This window comes from Delphinus delphis, chromosome 1, assembly GCF_949987515.2.
Source record: "Delphinus delphis chromosome 1, mDelDel1.2, whole genome shotgun sequence".
NCBI classification, from domain to species: Eukaryota; Metazoa; Chordata; class Mammalia; order Artiodactyla; family Delphinidae; genus Delphinus; species Delphinus delphis.
Genome location: NC_082683.1, coordinates 43,161,793 through 43,183,681, shown reverse-complemented (window position 1 = coordinate 43,183,681; position 21,889 = coordinate 43,161,793). Strand labels below are relative to the sequence as shown.

General features: G+C 36.2%; 1 protein-coding gene across 2 annotated transcripts in view; it reads right to left on the bottom strand.

Moving 5' to 3' along the window:
- ZFYVE9 (zinc finger FYVE-type containing 9) overlaps positions 1-21,889 on the bottom strand; it is a 185,651-nt gene that overhangs the window by 107,691 nt on the left and 56,071 nt on the right. For both annotated transcript variants that reach the window (XM_060021975.1, XM_060021983.1), the window contains exons 3-4: positions 14,204-14,309; positions 8,599-10,700 (exon numbers count right to left, since the gene is read on the bottom strand). In XM_060021975.1, coding sequence (XP_059877958.1) covers positions 8,599-10,700; positions 14,204-14,273 — 2,172 coding nt within the window. In that variant the 5' untranslated portion in view covers positions 14,274-14,309. The remainder of the gene's footprint in view (positions 1-8,598; positions 10,701-14,203; positions 14,310-21,889) is intronic.

Genomic DNA, 21,889 nt, shown 5'->3' with positions numbered 1-21,889 from the left:
CTTCTATTTAACATAGTATTGGATGTCTTAGCCAGAGCAATCATACAAGAAAAAGAAAATAAAAGGTATCCAAATTGGAAAGGAAGAAGTAAAACTGTCATTATTTGCAGATGACACGACACTACATATAGAAATACCCTAAAGTCTTCTCTGAAAAACTATTAGAATAAGTGAATTCAGTAAAGTTGCAATATACAAGGTTAATACACAGAAATCTGTTGCTTTTCTATAAACTAATAATGAACCACCAGAAAGAGAAAGCAAGAAAATAATCTCGTTTAAAATTGCATCAAAAAGAATAAAATACCTAGGATTAACTTAACCAAGGAGGTGAAAGACTGAAAACCATAGCACATGGATGAAGGAAACTGAAGATGATACAAAGAAATGGAAAGATATCCCATGTTCATGGATTAGAAGAAGTAATATTGTTAAAATCTGTACTACCCAAAGCAATCTACAGATTTAATGCCATCCCTATCAAAATACCCATGACATTTTTCACAAAACTAGAACAAATAATCCTAAAACTAATATGGAACCACAAAAGACCCTGAGTTGTCAGGGCAATCTTGAAAAAAAGAAAGCTGGGGTTAGCACACTCCTTGACTTCAGACTATACTACAAAGCTACAGTCATCAAAATAGCACAGTAGTGGCACAAAAAGACATATACAGATCAATGGAACAAAACAGAGAGCCCAGAAATAAAGCCATGCACTCATGGTCAATTAATCTATGACAAAGGAGGCAAGAATATACAATGGAGAAAAGACAGTCTCTTTAATAAGTGGTGCTGGGATAACTGGACAGCTACATTTATTTTACAATAAAACTCCAAGAAAACATAGAGAACATTCTTTGACACAAATCACAGCAATAGTTTTTTAGATCTGTCTTCTAAGCCAAAGGAAACAAAATCAAAAATATACAAATGGCAACTAATTAAACTGAAAAGCTTTTCTACAGCAAAGGAAACCATTAACAAAACAAAAAGACAACTTACAATATGGGAGAAAACATTTGCAAATGATATGACCAGTAAGGGGTTAATATCCAAAATATATAAAGAGCTCAAACAATTCAATTTAAAAAAAATACAACCCAATTTAAAAATGGGCAGAACACATGAACATTTTTCCAAGGGAGACACACAGATGGCTAACAGGCACATGAAAAGATGCTCAACATCACTAATCCATCAGGAAAATGCAAATCAAAACCATAATGTGATATCACCTCACACCTGTCAGAATGGCTATCATCAAAAAGTCTACAAATAACAACGTCAGCAAGGATTTGGAGAAAAGGGAGCCCTTGTACACTATTGGTGAGAATGTAAATTGGTGCAGCCACTATGGAAAACAGTATGGAGATTCCTCAAAAAATTAAGAATAGAACTAACATATGATCCAGCTATCCCACTTCTGGTTATTTATCCAAAGAATATGAAAACAGTACTTGAAAAAGATATAGACACCTATGTTCATCATGGCATTATTTACAAGAGCCAAGTTATGGAAACAACCTAAGTGTCCATCAACAGATGAATGGAATAAGAATATGTAGTGCATACACACACACACACACACACACACACACACACACACACAATGGAATATTACTCAGCCATTAAAACGAATGAAGTTCTGCCATTTACAACAACATGGATGGACCTAGAGAGTATTATGTTTAGTGAAAAGAGTCAGACACAAAAAGACAAAACTCTATATTATCACTCATATGTGGAATCTAAAAAATGAAACGAATTAATATGACAAAACAGAAACAGACTCACAGATATAGAGAACAAACTAGTGGTTACCACTGGGGAGAGGGAGGAGGGGAGGGGCAAGACAGGAGTAGAGGATTAAGAAGTACAAACTACTATGCATAAAATAAATAAGCTATAAGGATGTATTATACAGTACAGGGAAATACAGCCGTTATTTATAATAACTTTAAATGGAATATAGGGAATTCCCTGGTGGTCCCGTGGTTGTTAGGAATCTGCGCTTTCACTGCCAAGGGCATGGGTTCAATCCCTGGTCAGGGAACTAAGATCCTACAAGCCATGCAGTGCAGCCAAAAAAACCAGAGTATAATCTGTAAAAATACTGAATCACTATGTTATACATCTGAAACTAACATAATACTGTAAATCAACTATACTTTTTTATTTTTTTGATGTTGGAGGTAGGAGTTAATTAATTAATTAATTGATTTTGCTGTGTTGGGTCTTCGTTTCTGTGCAAGGGCTTTCTCTAGTTATGGCAAGCGGGGTCCACTCTTCATCGCAGTGCGCGGGCCTCTCACTATCGCGGCCTCTCTTGTTGCAGGGCACAGGCTCCAGACGCGCAGGCTCAGTAGTTGTGGCTCACAGGCCTAGTTGCTCCACGGCATGTGGGATCTTCCCAGACCAGGGCTCGAACCCATGTCCCCTGCATTAGCAGGCAGACTCTCAACCACTGCGCCACCAGGGAAGCCCAATCAACTATACTTTAACTTTAAAAAAAAACTATTAATTTCTTAAAGTAGGTATGTCCAGGGAGCTGGACTAGGGACTAGGGATATGTAAAAGTAGGTAGAAGACTGCCATCTTTCAAGATATAAATATTACTTTGTTTAAAATAAAAATAGTACCAGGTCTCTTCATCCCATCTAAAAATGTGTGTTTTATTTTCAATTTCAACAGTTATTTTTAACATGATATTTTAATTCTTTAAAGTATTTTTCACTTAAACTAAAAATATACTATAATGACATAAATATCAAAATATTATTAAATATATAGTTCTTTTATAGACAAAATTACTCCTGACTACTATGGAACAGTAATTCAAATTAAAAGCACAGAGTAAAATACTGACTGTAGTTTGCCATTTTATACATAAACATATATAATATTATATAAATTATATAAACCTTTGTTATATAAATATAAATTTATATAAAATATAACATTTTATAATTACATTTATAAATGTTCATTATATGTTAAATACCTATAATCCCCAGTGTGTAGAGGAAGACGGCTTTCTAGAACTATATTAAAAATTAATCTAGATCAGTTTTCAATATGTCATTTTGACATTATACATGTCATCAAGCTGTTTTAAACTAATGGGATGAAGATCATGTGTGGCTAAAAGGACTGGTACTATTGGAAATGAATCAAAAGGGAAAGAGTAACTGCAAAATAAAATCCCCAGTGTAGCCCACTTAAGTGGTACTGTGATACACAGCATCCCAGTCGAACTGAGATGATTTCCAGAAAACATACTTTCAGCACAGCACATTTCAAAATGTTTAATGGCATATTCTTCCCACAAAGTGACCTTGGTTAATCAAGTATGTTTAACAATAACTTTACAGAGATAAATCAGTGGCTAGCACAAACTTTTCCATTTCCTTTTCTTCCTTATTTAAACACAGACGTTCAGAGCTGCAAGGAAACAAAGATAAAGTCTATGCAATCCCCTCCTTTTACAGCAGAGGAAACAGAAGCCCAGAGCTGTTTCATACCCATTTCAGTGTTCTTTTCATACTACCTGTCCTACAGTTCTCTTCTCTGTCCTGTCTATTCAAATCACCATCTATTCAAACACAGTAAAAAAAAAAACTCATCTATTTTGAATTCTACTTTTAAAGTCAGTTAATGTGGAAAAATAGTAAGTAAACTGGAGTGGTATATATTACTGTCACTAAATCTCTCCTTATTCCAGGACTTGGCACCCATATTGTTCTTTTCCTAATTTGTAGTTCAAGACCTGATAGGTGAAGTAAAACCTAAAATTCTGCTACCTTTGCTAGATTCCCCCATCAACTGATAGCACCAATCACTGAGCATTTTGTCTTCCTTTCAAATTCCCAATCCTTTACCACTGTCCAAAACTGATGTTCACCCAAAGACCATGACTTATATTTCTAGTAAGCTATCCAAATACAGATAAATTTTGTTGCTATGTCCAGTGTAGTAAAAGAGCAAAGGGCTTTGGAGTCAGATAAATTTGTGTTAAAATCCATGCACTCTCATTTATAAGCTCTGAGAATTTAGGCAAGTTACCTAACCTTTCTGAGGCACATTTTTCTCCCCTGTAACTGTATCTCAGAGAATTGTGTTGTTAGACCAGATAAGCCTAGCATAAAGTGGAAGTGTTAAAAAAAAATGTTACTCTCATCTTTCACACCATCCTAAACAAAGTTTCTATGTTGTAAGTATCAGTTCAAGAATTTTTACTTTAAAGGCTATTCTTATGTCTACTTCAGTAGACAGAAGAGTCATTAACCAGCTAGCATCTCGTAAGTAACAACCTGCCACATAAGTGGCAGTAATGGATAAAGTGTGATAAAGCCTTGTGAATGACCAATAAAAAATAAAAAACTTTTCCTTTAAAAATTCTTCTCCACTTTCAAAAACCTCTTTCCTGTACTCTTAAACTCAAAAGCTTTTCTTAGGCCTTTGAAGTCAAATAATCAAATAAAAAAGGGTCAAAATATTCAGGGCAAATGGAACTTGACAGAGAATGAATAACCATATTCTGCTAGATTCAGTGATTTCTCTAGGAAATTATTATGGATATATAATAACAGTGATCATCTGAACTTAGAGGGCACCTTTCTGGAAGGGAGTTCCCTGTACCTTTTTCTTTTCCTCTGGCTGCGCCATGCTGCTTGCAGGATCTTAGTTCCCTGAACAGGAATTGAACCTGGGGCTACGGCAGTGAAAAGGGCTGAGCACTAACCACTGGATCACCAGGGAACTCCCCTCTGTACTCTTTCTATTCTGTAATTTATCACCTATCATACAGCCGAAGTAGAGATTACGCTGCTATAGAACAATTATCTAAATTAATAATGTGTGAAATCATAAAATAAAACTCACATTTGCTGAGCATTTTAGAGTATGACATAGTTTTCCAATTAACAATGAAGACAAGAATAGAATCCAGATGTCCTGATGTCCATTACAACAATATAGAAATAAACTGCAGTATTTTAACACTTTCATAAATTCAACATAATTATTTTATATTCTTCTTAATAACATTATACCAAGATAAATGAATGTTGTAACAAGTATAATATCTACTACTCATCAAGACCTGGATATAGGCCCTATGTTTTGCTAAATAATTTCCCACAATTTTCTATTAACTCCTTCTATATTCAAGTGAATTTTTATCATGGCCCATTCTCCTGTACGATGATTTCCCTTTCCCTACTGCTAATTCTCCACCTGTGCTCTGCTGTGATCCCATTTTCCTCACATACTTTAGAACTGTGATCCATAAATTATATCCACTTTCTTATATCTCCTCCTCCAAACAGTCACTTATTTTTTTTTTTTTTTTGGCCGCACCACACGACATGCAGGATCTTAGTTCCCTGACCAGGGATGGAAACTGCGTCCCCTGCAGTGGAAGTGCAGAGTCTTAACCACTGGACTGCCAGGGAAGTCCCAAATAGTCACTTTTTGTATCATGATTTTCCTGACTCCTGCCATTCTGGGAAAAATTAAGCTCTCATTTCTCAACATGCCTAAAGCATTTTGTTCATACTGCTATTATGAATGAGGAGAGATGCTAGGAGAAGCAGTATGTCTGAAGGAAAGAGTCCTAGCTTTAAAGGTGGCTCTAGTACTTTCAAGCTGTGTGACCTTGGGCATATTCCTTGACCTCTTTGAGCCTCTAATTCTTGATCTGTCAAATAGTAAAAAATTAACCACCCATTCTACAAGACAGTAATGGGTATTCTACAAGACAGTAATGGAATGAATATAAAGCACACATAACTGGCTCTTAATACACTGTATTATAAATTGTTGTGGGATGGTCTGTTTGTCTACTCAGATCAATAGTTCACAATGATTTTTTTAGCATTTTTGAAAAACTACAGGAAATCCAGACACTCCTCTCCCACACAGTGAAATCAGTGCCTCTGATTATAAACTCTATGAGGTCATACATTCCAATTTATGTATATCTGAATCTCCAGTACCTAGCCCAGAACCTTTCATATATTAGATGCTTAATATATGCTTGTTACAGTAAAGAGAATTTATTAGCTATAGATATTAAATAAAGAAATTATTGGAAATAACTGGATAGTAGATATATTAGAATGGAACAAACTAAATTTCTTTTTTCAACAGTAAACATTATTTTACAAAATCACATTGCTTGGGGTATTTTTCTAGCTAAATTCCAAGTATAATTTGATTAATTTACTATCTAGAAAAACTATAGCTAAGTTTATAAGCCCCTTTCTTCTGAGGAGCTCAAGGATTTTTACAGACATTACCTCAACAATCCTAGAACATCCCTGAGGAAAATGGAGATGGAAAAAGAAAAAAAGATGGAATATGAATCCATAATCCATATGAAGCCATAAATTTATAAATTCTGCAAATTCCACTCAGCAAAAATTCCATGTAATTTTTCAGCTTATGTGCATTTTGCCCCATTTTCTTTCTGAATCCACCTAAGTTACCTATTTAGTCATTACATCTGTATATGCTGGTCTGGAACAAAAGCATTTTTATTATTTGCTTAAGCAAAATTTTGGAATTTCCCTGGTGGTCCAGTGATTAAGAATCCGCCTTCCAATGCAGAGGATGCAGGTTCGATCCCTGGTCGGGGAACTAAGATCCCACATGCCGCGGGGCAACTAAGCCCGCGCACCACAACTAGACAGCCCACATGCCGCAACTACTGAGCCTGCACACTCTGGAGCCCATGCACCACAATGAGAGAGCCCGCACACCACAACTAGAGAGCCTGTGCACTCTGGAGCCCACGTGCCGCAACTACTGAGCCTGCGTGCTCTGGAGCCCACATGCCACAACTAGAGAGAAGCCCGCATGCCGCAACAAAGAGCCCACCCGCCACAACGAAAGATCCCGTGTGCCACAACTAAGACCCGACACAGCCTAAATAAATAGATAAATAGGAAGGAAATTTTAAAAAAACAAGCAAAAATTTCTGAAAGTGTTATACACAGCAAGCAAAACATAGAACAACGAAAAAATGATGACTCTAATCCCCTAACAGAAAACTGTTCAGGCTACTGACCATAGGTTTACTTCAGACTGCGAAATATTTAGGAACTAGACACATTATCTTCTCCAAATTTTAATAATCAGAGACTAACAGCCCAGTTTCAGCTTTAACTACTTTCTGCTCCCCATCATTTGGTTCTTTTGTTCTAGGACCCTATAGTAGCCCTTTTTGAATGCCCACCCAGGAACCATTCTCCCCCTTTTCCTTATTAAGAGAATCCCACTTTTGTTGAGGCAACACTGGGCTCAGCCCCAGGGGATGAATCATGATTGATCTTAGCCAATCCTGGCAATCCTGTTCCCTGTTGTCAGTCATTGGTTTAAATTGCACCTGTGGTCTAGAACTGGCTAATAAATTGAAAGAAGTTGCTGGGGATTCTTTCTACCCTGATGAGAGGGCAGCAAGAGGAATAGGCTCTTTTGCCACCAACCAATTTCTCTGCATTTGGGAAGTAGTCAGGTTGGACTTGATGCTTAAAGCTGTGCCACTATCTTGAGACCACGAGGGAAAGGCCAAGAGAACTTCAGTGATCCTGACTCTACACCCAGACATAACAGAGTCTCTATTTTCAGGCCTCTTGTTATATGAAATAAATGTTACTTTTGTCTAAGTAACTGAGGGCCAGATATTCTGTTCCTTGAAGTTCAAGTCAACTGAATTAATACAGACAGACCAATAAATCAGGCAAGAAGGAAAGTAGAGGTTAATTACTGAGTACTTACTATTACATGTAATTTCATTTAATCTTCACAACAGCCCGATGAAAATTATCTTTTGATTCATTTTTTATGAAAAAATAAAACTTAATAAAGTTATATAGTTAAAAGTAACAAAGCTGAAGTTCAAATCCAGAACTGACACCAAACCTTACATTCTTTTTAAAAATACAAAATCCCATTTCCTCCTTGTTTACTTACAGTTCTTGTTTAAAAAACAGACTAGTATATTGATGTGGTACTAGCTAACAGAATTTAGGGAGAGCTAAGGAATATCACCTATTCTTATAACCTTGTCACAAGGATCTATAGTCTTCAACTCTTTTTTGTATCAAAGTTATATGGGGGGGGAAAGACAAAAATATATATGTGTACCAAAAGTTCCAGAATGTCTAGTACAATGGCAAAAATCCTATAGCAAAAACTGGGATGGATTCTAAGTATAATATCCAATTACTCAAGAATTAAAAAATATGAAGTCAATCACAAACATTTCTTAAATCAAAAGAATAACTTCCTTATTTCAAGCTATTCCATTAACCAAGTATCAATACAGTAACCAAAGTTACCACTTCCTCAGTTCTCATCTATTCATGAAAACTGATCCAGCTTAAGTCTTCACAATAAAAAAAAAATTACATAAACACTAAGAATCAGCAAGGTGATTTTTCATTTGGAAATTTACTAGAATTGCATGCTCAAAAACTATTTATGATGTCATCTCAAGGAGAAGTATGTTCACCTTATATTACCTTTATTAATTTCTAATTGAGCATTACAAAATGCACACGCCAGATTCCTGAGCTGATACACCCAACTTACCTTCCCACATGCTCTGCAATGATGCCTCCTTTTGGTGAATGTAAACCTGGCTTCACATTTCATGCAATTTGGAGCCTGAGAATCTGGTACCCATACTGGAGCCACTTCACCCAGAGTGGTAAATGGCTTTCTAGCAGAAATTCCAAACTGACCAGCTCTGAGATCATTATCTGGGCTTTCTGGAGGTAATGCAACGCACTGTCTACTGGATATCCCAGACTCATAACTTTCTAAATGTTCCCCATTTGTATCAGCGATAGAGATATTTCCCAAAGAGGCATTGCATACATTGGTTGCTGAATTTTCCCCTAATTTTGCTTTCCCAAGAACATCATTTTTGTTTTTAATATTATTTCCATTGTTTGCAGGAAGGTCATTTTGTAAATGGTCTGATAATGGCTTTGGAATTTGAAGTTTAAGATTAGAAGGTTGCTTGGGTCTTGCACCACCAAAAGGAACACTGATAGATTGCAGGTTTGCTACTGTCTTGGGTGAAGATTGCCCAAGCACTGATGGAACCTGGCTACAGAAATTGTGTAAGTAATTTTTCTTCATTAGGTCACCAGTGCTGTTTAAAAGTAGTCCACTCCCTTCTGTGGCTTCATTTCCTCTCTGTTCATAAATATTTGAGTAGCATTCTGACTTGCTCTCCTCTATTTCCTTTTCTTCTGTTACTGAATCTTCTTTGGAAGGTAAAGTCTTTGGAACAAAACAAACAACTGGGCTCTGCATTCCATAGGAATCACAACAGTTAGATAGTGAATTTGCTGCTGGTGTATCCATAACAGTGGAGAAATCGCATCCTTCACTTTCATTCATGCAAGTTTGTTTTAAATCTAGACCTGCTTCTGCCATTCTATCACACTCTCCTCCACTATCATCATAAGTATCTTCAGGCTGATTCATGTGCAGAAACTTCTCATTTTCTTTATTTACTTGGCTGTCATTCATCTTGTTTGGTTTAGTCAATTTCCAATTAATCATCTCCTGAGATTCAGAGAAATGCTCAGTCATATTAAGAAGTTCTGTAGTGCCAAGAATTTCTTCATGTTTACAGCCTTCATTTTCATCAGCTCTAACTTCACCAGGCACAAGGCAATCTGAAAACTGTTCACCGTTATCATCCCTGCCAGACCCATTAGGCATGTCAGCTTTGAGAAGCAAAGGTAAACCAGACTGGATGGATTCTTCAGTTGTTCTTTCCTCTGCTGGCTCTTTTTTCATCAAAATTCCCTCACTCAAGTGGGAAAAGGAGTTTGGACTCCCTAGATCTGTCCTAGGAGAGCTGGTTTTGCCAGTGAGAACCTCATCTGGTGTAGAGTCCTCTTGCTTTACAGCAGGACCTTCATCTGTTCCCTGGGATGAGATTACTGAATCTGGTGTTAAACTTGTAATCACAGACATGGTGGGGTCTCTATCTATATTTTCATCATCCTGTAACTGTGAAGGGGTACAGACATTGGCTAGATTATCAGATGAAGCAGTACATATGTATTTAACAGAATCCCCCTCTGCATTTGGTCTACTCAATGGATCCATTTGTTTCTCTGAGTTCATATCTTTTTCAGTGGACCCATTTACACTTAAACTAAATTGATCAGTTTGTCTGTTTTCGTTATCCAGTGAACAGCTAAAAGCATCCATGAGGGATTGACTATTATAATTATTACAATCCTGCAAATCGCTTTGTAATGTCCTTTTATCACAGTTATGCATGACGGCTACAACAAGAACGCTCTTCTCATCTGGCAGACAAGGAAGATTTCCACATTTCTTCTCTCCCACTTCGACAGTACCGCATTGATCATCTTGATTACAGTTCCTCTTAATTAACTGGTCTTCTGCAACTGCATTTTCATCAATCCACATTGTGTTGGTCTCTGGATTCAGACTACAGTCCTGTCCATTAGCACAATGGTCCTCTCCCTCTGTGTTAAGAGGAGCTGAATGAGCCAGGGAGAAGACTTTCAGCTGTGGCTGTGACTCAGAAACTGTAGGTTCATTCACACTGGCCAATGCAGGGTTAAACGACAGTCGGGGAGAAGGGGGATCTAGAATCTTATTCCACCTTGTATCCAATAAAATAGGAGAAACGGTTTCATCTGAAAAAATAAATAATTATAATAAGTCTGCTGGTAACACTGATAAGGCTAGGACTAAGTTAATCAACTACATTTGCAAATATGCCCTGAAATTAAAATATTCCTAGGATATGTGAAAACAGAATATTCCTAGGGTATGAAGTTTCTAATTTCTAGCTAAGGATAAGAAAATACATTTAAGACTGTTCCCTGTATTATATATCACCAAATGGTAATATCTCAGAACATTCCAAACAACAAAAGAATTCTACTTCAATCTAGTTGGCATAATTAAAGTGGCCCCCAGGCTGTACTTTGGGGCTGGGGAGGGGAGGGCAATAATGGGGAAGGCCTTGGACTGGCCCAGCACAACATGGGGTAGGGGGCTAATCTAAGGTGGAAGAAAAATCAGAACGGTGATGAGGATACAGTAATTGAGTGGGAAGGAAAACAAAGGAATTTTCTGTGGAGATGGCATGCTCTGTAATCTACATCATGACTGAGATGTGGTTACATGGATATATCTCTTGGTCAAAACTGTACAGTTAAGATCTACACATTTCAATGTATAAATTCTATCTTCAAAAAATTGTAAAAAATAACAATGAAGCAGGGAGGAGCAAATGAAGATATATAAATGAAAAATGGCAGCATGTCAATCACTGCTGAAGTTGGGTAATGGGTACACTAGAGTTTATTACACTCTTCTATTTACTTTGTATATATTTGAAATTTGCCCACAATAATAAGCTAAAAAGTTTGTTACAGCATGTGAAATTCTGCTTATAACCATGTCACAATACATTATTATTTAGGTTCATATTTACACTATTATCTGAGGAAATTTGGCAGAAAGTATCATTTGCCATATTAAAACAACCTTCTTATATTCTACCAATAAGCATAATCTCATTTAATGTTTCTGTTTATTTTTTAATAGATCATAACTATGATGGCATTTTCCCAAGTTATTGTGCTATGTGTCTAATTAGAGAAATAAGAAATTATGCACTTATTGCTTTTCCTGTTTTCCTATAGTAAATATGATAATCACAGCCCTGAAGTTATACAGACATGCTTTCCTCTCATAAATCTTTAATGCTCCCTTGGCACCTTGTTCATATCTCTATTAAAGCATTTATTACACTGCATTGCAATGGTTTATTTACCTGACTTTTTCAGGCAGAAACCACTTATTTCCATCAATGTAAATCCTTGCTTTGCACAGCGCCTGATATGTAGCAGGTAGCATATATTTATTGTAGCACCATAAATATATGCTATGTGAGTATCTACCACTGTAAAAGCATTGGGTGGACTTTGAGATTAAATGATAGCTCCAAGAAGTATATAATCTAGTTGGAAAAATAAGAAATAGATACAATACACATGAATCGCTAACTAGCAGTACAGAATAGCATAAGTATTCAAAAACTATTATGTAGTAGTAGAAAATAAATTGAGAGGACAAAGGTATTTTACAGGCTGAGGCAGCAAGCTTGAATTCATGGAAGCAGGAGGAAATGGGCTGGGCTTCAAGGACAATTTTACAAAAAGTTTGGAAAACAGGGCATTCGTAAGAGGGGAACAAGCAAAAGTACAGCCCCAAACACAACAATCTGAGAAAGCAATTAAGTAAATCAGTTTGGGTTGAAAGAAGAATTAGTGTAAGAAAGTAGTGAAAAGAAGCTAGAAAGGTCAGATTGTAAAGGCCATAAAAAATCAGATTGCGTGAAGAATGGGCTTAATATGCTCTGAGCGTTAAATGTTAAATCCTGAGTTTACCAAATTTGGGCTAGCAGAGGCTTGAGATTTGGTAACATGTATTTCCTTTAAAAAAAGAAATCGTATTTCCAAGCTGGTTCACAGAAATAAAAAAGAAACACTGTCTCTTATAAGAATATTTAATAATATTCAAACAGAAATCATCATGTATTAAAATTTTCATTATTTAACCACCAACTGGGTATAATGTTATCTAATGTCATCACAGTTTGTGTGTGGTACATTTTTCATTTAAAGGAGGAAATTAACATGAAATGAGAAAACACTTTAAAAAAAATATATTTGGAAAGGTACCAGGCTAGAGGTGGTAGTTTTAATGCAACTGGTACTGAGATGTTTAAAAAATAGTTGAAAACAAATGAAGAGCATAGTTACAAACAAGCTGGCTTCTGAAATTACTCTCCTTCTAAAGGAGCTATTTTGGTAAGCAAATGCTATATTTCAAACTAAAATGACAATTTTTACTGACTCAACAAAAATGTACTGCAAATCAACTATATACAAAATACCCTACTAGAATCTACAGAAGTCACAAAGAGACTGATGTAAAAAACAAATAATTTTATTAATGAGAGTCAATGGTATTCTAGAAGAATAGTATTCACAGGATTAGGTGTAGCATTTGTGTAGATGACAAATAACTGTAATAGGGCCAAACCAAAGAAGGGATTGAGAAAATACTTGTATAAATGACTGAAACTAAGAGGATAATATACCTTCCACCTTGGTATGTATAAAGCCCACCTAGATCCCAAAAAATCCAAAAAGATTCGGTTTCACGTTTACATGAATCAGGAGTTAGGCTAGGGTCACGGGTTAGCTTTGGGTCATCAACGGTAAAATGTAAGAGCAGGCCATTCCAGGTATCTTTCTTCTCCCTTCTTACCCCCATGAGCACATATCTTTTTAATGCTTGCTCTAGCATAGGCCCAAAACAACAAAATCAAAACTAATCTCTCTTCCCAACTGCTATCAAAGAACAACCTGAATCACCAGATATAGTAAAGGTTTGGAGACTACTACTAAAATCATGGGCTTTAGATGGAAATATATCACTTTGTAAACTTGTTACATGCCATTTTCTGTTAGAAACCAAGAACACCAGGGAAGCAGGATAAAGTGAAAGACAGATATTTAATTATGGCTTACACATTCTAGTCATACTGACAGGTGAATTTAAGGAAAATTCCCTAAATGAAGTGAATCTTTAGCAGACATTTTTAGACTGGGCCTTGAGAATATATAATTTAATTAACCATTTGGTAGATACTTAAAAATGTAAATCTTTTAAAATTAGGTTTAAAATGGATCTTGCTTTATTGGTCAATCAATATGAAAGAAGCTATTTTCTTAACTTGGGAAATACAATCACACATTCTAAAGCTTTTCCTGACCATAAATTGGATTCTAATCCTGCACTTATGAACAAACTAACTTGGGGAAGATGCTTAACCTTTCTGTGCCTCTATCTTCATCTGTAAAATGTAGGTAAGATTTACTTTCATGGGATTATTTTAAAGATTAAATGATATAATCCATGTGAATGATTTAGCATAGTATCTGGCACACAGTTAGTGCTAACAAAAATGTTAGTTCTTCCTCTGAATATTAATATATAATACTATCATTATTGAGGCATTGGACCTTCCTTTCTTTTTTTTAAGTACTGCATCCTCTTATAATCCCACATTTTCTATATCATAAATACATTCAAACAGAGTCACCAAGTAAATTCTCACCTTCGTTTTGTTCAAATTCATCTAACACCTTGTCCAGGTTGTAAGCTTCTGCTTGGAAGTAATTCTCCATCGGTGAGAAAACACCACTCAAGAGACTTGTTTAAATCTAGAAAATAGATCAAATTTGTATTACACTTTCAATTATTAAAATATTATTTATAGACATTACAACTGGTAAAACAGAAATACAAAGGATCTTAAGACTATGATGAACAATTACATGCTAATAAATTGGACAACCTAGAATAAATGGATAAATTCCTAGACACATACACCCTACCAACAATGAATCATAAAAAAAAAGGAAAATCTGAACAGACCAATTACTAATAAGGTGATTGGCTCACTAATTAAAAAACATCCCATAATACACTCTCTGATGCCAAACTATACTACAAAACTACAGTAATCAAAATAGTATAGTACTCACACAAAAACAGACACATAGATCAATGGAAGAGAATAGAGAGCCCAGAAATAAACCCACACTTGTATGGGCAATTAATCTATGACAAAGGGAATGGGGCAAAGACAGCCTGTTCAATAAATGGTGTTGGGAAAACTAGACAGCTACATGCAAAAAAAAAAAAAAAAAAAAAAATTAAACCGACTACTTTCTCACACCATATATAAAAATAAACTCAAAATGGATAAAAAGACTTGAACGTTAAGACCTGAAACCATAAAACTAGAAGAAAACATAGGCAATATGCTCTTTGACATCAGTCTTAGCAGTTTTTTGGGGGTATGTCTCTTCAGGCAAAGAGAAACAAAAGCAAAAGTAAACAAATAGAACCACATCAAACTAAAAAGCTTTTGCCCAGCAAAGAAAACTATCAACAAAACCAAAAGGCTGCCTACTGAATGGGAGAAGATATTTGCAAATGATATATCCAACAAGGGATTAGTATCCAAAATATACAAAGAACTCATACAAGTTAACATCAAAAAAAGAAAAATTAAAAGTGGGCAGAGGATCTGAATAGACATTTTTCCAAAGAAGACATAAGATGGCCAACAGGCACATGAAAAGATGCTCAGCATCACCAATCATTGGGGAAATGTAAATCAAAACCATAAAGATATCATCACACCTGTCAGAATGGCTATCATCAAAAAGAAAACAAATAACAAGTGCTGGAGAGAATGCTGAGAAAAGAGAACCCTTGTGCACTACTGGTAAAAATGTAAATTGATTCAGCCACTACAGAAAACAGTATGAAGGTTCCTCAAAAAATTAAAAACATAACTACCATATAACCCAGCAATTCCATTTCTAGGTACGCAACCAAAGGAAAGAAAATCAGTATCTGGAAGAGTCTGCACCTCCATGTTCACTGCAGCATTATTTACAACAACTAAGACATGGAAACAACCGAAATACCCATCAAAAGATGAATGGATACAGAAAACGTGGTGTGTTTGTGCATGCGTGTGTGCGTGCATTAGTGTGTATAAGATAGAATATCATTCAGCCATTAAAAGGAAGGAAGTCCTGTCATTGTCAACACCATGGATGGACCTTGAGGGCATTATGCTAAGTGAAATAAGTCAGAGAAAGCAAATACCAGATGAACTCACTTATACGTGGATTCCAAAACAACCAAACTCACAGAAACAGAGAACAGATTCAGTGTTGCCAGAGGCAGGGTATAAGGGATGACAGAAACAGGTGAAGGTGGTCAAAAGTTACAAACTTCCAATTATAAGATAAATAAGTTCTAGGGATATAATGTACAGCATGGTAGGTATAGTTAACAATACTGCATCATATATCTGAAAGTAGCTAAGAGAGGTAATCTTAAAAGCTCTCATCAAAAGAAAAAAATGTATAACTATGTGAGGTGATGGATGTTAAGTAAACTTATTGTGGTAATCATTTCACAATATACACATATATTAAATCATTACATTGTGCAACTTAAACTAATACAATGTTATAAGATCTGACTTACATACATCATGGAATGATTACCACAATGAATTTTGTGAACATCCATCATCTCATATAGATACAAAATAAAAGAAAAAAATTTTATCCTTGTGTTGCAAACTCTTAGGATTTACTCACTTAACAACTTTCATATATAACATACAACAGCATTAATTATATTAATCGTGTTATATATTACATCCCTAGTACTTATTTATCTTATAACTGGAAGTTTCTACCTTTTGACCACCTTCATCTAATTCTCCCTCCTCCCACCCTATGCCTCTGATAACCACAAATTTGGTGTCTTTTTCTGTTTGTTTTTTTGTTGTTTTTGAAGTGTAACTGACCTACAATACTATGTTAGTTCCCAGTGTACAACGTAGCAATTTACTATCAATATTTCTATAAATTACAAAATGGTCACCATGGTCAACTTCTATTTATTAATTGGCTCCTGTTAGGTAATTTAAGTTTAGGTAGACAAGCAGGCTGCATAATCTATGAATGGTTTTTCTTAAATCTGTCTTTTGTGTCTAATGACTTACAGTTCAAAAAACTTTCATATACATGCCGTTTTTAATAAAGACTGCATATTTAGACTGTCCAATGCAAAGAGATGAATAAAATTTCTCACAACACACAATCTAGCATATTTAATATACACCTACAATAGTTAGCATTTCATGGTCATTATATGTAAAATATTAGTAAACAAACAATCAGATCAACATATTTATAGTGCCTCTACTGTATGCAGGGTACTGGGATCAACTGAAGTCTCAGATATCATCCCTAACATCAAGAATCTTAACATTTACTTAATGGTAAACAATGCTAAATAAGAAAATTTAAATAATAATAAATGATTTTAATAACAACACAGCACAAGAGACACAGGTACTACGTGATTAATCTGTCAGATAACATTAACAGATAAGTGTACCTGAATAAGTACTGTAAAAGTTCAAGAAATGGGAACTTCCCTGGTGGTCCAGTGGCTAAGACTCCACACTCCCAATGCAGGGGACCCGGGTTCGATCCTCGGTCAGGGAACTAGATCCCACATGCCGCAACTAAGAGTCTGCATGCCACAGCTAAAGATCCCTCGTGCCACAACTAAGACCCGCGCAGCCAAATAAATAAATAAGTATTTTAAAAGTTAAAGAAATGGACCAGATCACGAGTCTGGATGGTCAAGAAAGGCATTATTTATGGATTTGAGCTGAGTTTGGAAGGACAGATAAAATTTTAACAGATACCCCAGAGAGGAAGATGCAGAAGTGAAATTTCAAACAGGGAGAGACATGCAAGGAGTGATCTAGGAATGGGCAATTATTGAGGGATCAGTGAAATTGGAGCAAGGATTTATTTACATGGATAACAGCAGGACACAGCTGGAAACACAGACAGGCATCATATTATGGAAGCCCTGGAATGCCAGTCTGAGAAAAATATTGTTTATACTTTAAGCAATGGGAAGTACTATAGCATAATGGATAAGAACATGAACTCTAGGACTCGACTGTCCAAGTTCTAATCCTAGTTCCTAACTCACTTACTAACTATATGACTTTGGGGAAGTTAATCAATTTACCTGAGACTTAATTTTCATCTATAAAACTGAGTAATAATAGTACATACCAAAAGATTAAATAAATTGACATAGGTAACACATTTAAAACACTGCCTGGCACATGATAAGTGCTTCATAAGCAATTATTTAAGTTTTTAAGCCTTGGAGTTGATCATTTTATTATAAAATAAATAACCTAACAACAGTGATTACACAGGCTAGTTTTCAGCCCCATCCTCCCTTCCACTAATATTTATTGAGCACCTATTATGTGTAGACACTATGCTTGGTGCTGGAACACTACTTGAATATACATTTCTTCAATGTACCATGCCCTTTTCCTCTTCAAGACCTTTTATCTGTCTCCCCCTCCTTGCCAAAATAACTCTGCATCTTTTAGCTCTTAGCTCAAAAAAAAGACAAGAAGTCTTCCCTGAACCCCTAAAAAAAGTGATCTCCCCTTATAATCTCTCACAGTACCTCCACTTTTCCTTTTATAGTAATTATCACAATCTATAAACATACATTGGTGTGATTATTTGATTAATGTCAATCTCTCCCACCAGACTCTAGACACCACAAAGACACCCACTAGACTGTGTTCACCATGTGATTCCCACAGAACCTGATGTGGTACCTATTCAATAAACACCTGTGGAATGAATAAATGAACAGTATAAACAGTTAGTGTTTATACTCTGTTTACACTCAAGAAGTTGTGTTAAACTTCAATTATAATTATTGATTATGATTGATAATGATTGATTATGATTGATAATTATTGATTATCTAAAACAGATGCTTTTAGGTAAACAGTTAGTGGGGAAGAAAATATTCACAATGCCTCAAAATATCATTTCACAGATGACTTATTAATTCCAAAGGAGAAAATGTATGTTTACAGTGAAGAGATGCAGTAATCACTACCTTAATCAAATGATCAAGCTTAGCATCACTAACAGTTTAACAAGCTGACAATATGTATCTCCTGATGTGATGCAATAAACTTAAAACATCACCCACAGTTATTCTTCTCCAAACTGTTTAATCTGAATTGAATCACGAACAATTACAAATCTAGAATGTGAGGCATTCTGTAAGACAGCTGTCTGGACTCTTCAAAAAATTCGGTGTTATGAAAAACAAGATCATTCTGAATTGAGAGAGACTAAAGAGATTAAACAACCAAATGCTATGCATAAACACTAACTGGATCCTAGATCAAGAAAAATACACAAATAGGGACTCCCTGGCGGCGCAGTGGTTAAGAGTCCGCCTGCCAATGCAGGGGACACGGGTTTGAGCCCTGGTCCAGGAGGACCCCACATGCCACGGAGCAACTAAGCCCATGCACCACAACTACTGAGCCTGTGCTCTAGAGCCCGCAAGACACAACTGCTGAGCCCGCGCACCTAGAGTGCGTGCTCCACAACAAGAGAAGCCACCACAATGAGAAGCCTGCGCACCACAACAAAGAATTGTCCCTGCTCGCTGCAACTAGAGAAAGCCCGAGCGCCACCAACTAGAGAAAGCCCAAGCGCAGCAATGAAGACCCAGTGCAGCCAAAAATAAATTAATTTAAAAAAAAAGAAAATACACAAATACCCATACACAGCAAAAAAAAAAAAAAAAAAAAAGACATTTAAGGAATAATCAGGGGAATTTGGACTATACATTAGTATTACATTGAATTAATGATCATTTTTTTGGATATGATAATGGTATTTAAATTTTGTATGCGAATGTCCTTACTCATAGGAGATGCCTGCTGAACTATTTAGGGAAGAAGTGTTATGTTATCCGTAACTAACTTTCAAATAATAACTTTCAAATAATTCAGGAAAAAAGTATGTGAGTGTGAGTGAGTGGCAAGGGTGGAGGAGGTGAGGAGAGAGGTGCTCAAGAAAGAGACAAAATGGTAAAAATTGATGAATCTGGTGAAGGATATATGGGTCTTCACTGTACTATTCTTTCAACTTTTCTATAGGCTTGAAATTTTTTAAAAGAAAAGGTAAAAAGTGTACTGAGCTTGTGGTGGGAAGCATTCCTTCCCACTTTGAATACAGAAATTCTAGACAAAATAGATTATTTTTAAAGAGTTTATACAGTGAAATTCAAAAACAAGAAAGAGAAATATGCCATTAACCAAGAAGAAATCAAGCCACAGCGATGAGTGAGAACTGAAGTGTGGCAGTTCACAGAGGTTACAGAACTAGACAGCAAACTTCAGACCTGGGATTTGAAAGCTAGCAGGTAGGATGGGAAGTATGTGCTATAAACTTCTAGAAGTTTCTGCATTACAGAAGGCCAGACTGGGCTCTCTGCATAAAGCCAGGAGCTGGAGAAAAAAGTGCCCCAAGTGGCCCCAAGACTCAGCAATGGTGCAGGATGGAATAGTGCGCCAATAAAATCAACTTTCAGAAATCAGAATTCCTAGCCTGTTCCTCCCTCAGGATTGGTAATGAAACTAAGTCTTCCCATTCATGAACATAACATGGTTTATCTCCTCTTCCTCAGCTCTCCTCTTCCCGTGACTTGCAGTAATGTTTTTAATTTTAAGAAGTCATTAAATATGGGACAGTGGGGAGAGAAGAATGCATGTGACTGTAAAGGAGTAGCACAGGGGATATATCCGTGGTGATAGAATCGTGCTGTATCTTAAATTGTAATGGTGGTTACATAAATCTACCTGTGATAAATGGGAGAGAACTACATACACTCGTGAATATGCTCACAGCAGCATTATTCATAACAGCTAAAAGGTAGAAACAACCCAAATATCTATCAACTGATGAATGGACAAATAAAATATTAATTTCCTGGGTTTTATATTTTCTCGAGTTATGTAAGGTGTAACGTATGAGAAAAACTGTGTAAACGAAACTTTCTACAGTATTTTTGCAACTTCCTGTGAGGCTATATTTACTTCAAAATAAAAAGTTGAAAAAATTTAAATAAAAGGGAAAAATTATTAAAAATTCAATAAACAGGGAGCAGATGAAGAGGGCATCTGTGTAAGGGGGGAGTCAGAGCCCAAGTGTGGTGAAGCAGATGTCCTTGCACAGGGGTGGCCCGGCATAATGTGTCAGAGCCCCAGGGGGAAGGAAACTGCCTACACAGGACAGCCCAGTGTGGGGTGTTAGAGCCCAACAGAGGTAAGGAAGGCATCCACATGAAGGGGATGGTCTGGCAGACAGAGAACACAAGTGGGTAAGGCGGCTTCATATGCAGGAGGGGTGAGGAGGAGATATAAGAGGGCAGTCCAGGGTGGCGGGTCAGAGCCTGAGCAGGATTAGAAGGACCAAGGGGAGAAGAGAGTGATAGGACACGGGTTACATGTAGAAAGATGGATCAAGTAAGTGACTACATGAAGGGCAATGGGAGCAAGGTTTCTCACTGTTGGAGAAGGGGTTAAAATGCAGAAAAAGAGAAAACTGGAAAGAACCCTGCAGTGTTGGTTTGGAATCTGGGGTATCAGTTTGAACTCATGGACTTCAATAAACATACTTATAGCAATAAACATAGTTTTGTGTTCAATGAACATAGCAATAAACATAGATGTAAAAGTGTGTGTGTGTGTGTGTGTGTGTACACATATATTCTCTAGTGCTATACACAAAGAATCTTGGAGCAGCAAATCCTCAGCTCAATTCCATGTAGCAATGAGCATACCTAGCACCAGATTTGATTTATAAATATTGTTATTCACTAAAAGGAACAAGGGCTCCATGGAAAAATGGCTGATTCCAAAGCTGGAGTAGAAAAAATACAAGAACTTTGATGAGGATGGAGGAAAACATGAACCATCGCACATTGCTGGGAAGAAAGTAAAATGGTGTGGCAACCCTGGAAAACAGTTTGGCAGTTCCTCAAAAAGTTAAGAAAAGTTACCACATGGCATAGCTATTCCACTCCTAGGCTTATACCCAAGAGAAATGAAAACATATATTCACACAAAAACTTATCCGTGAATGCTCATAGCAGCATTATTCATAACACCAAGAGATGAAAATGACACAAAGATCTATCAACTGATAAATGGATAAATAAAGTGTGGCATTATACATTGACAAAATATAATATTATATGATAATTAAAATAAAATACTGCTGTATGCTACATCATGGATGAATCTTGAAAATATGGTAACTGAAAGAAGCAGACACAAAAAGCTACA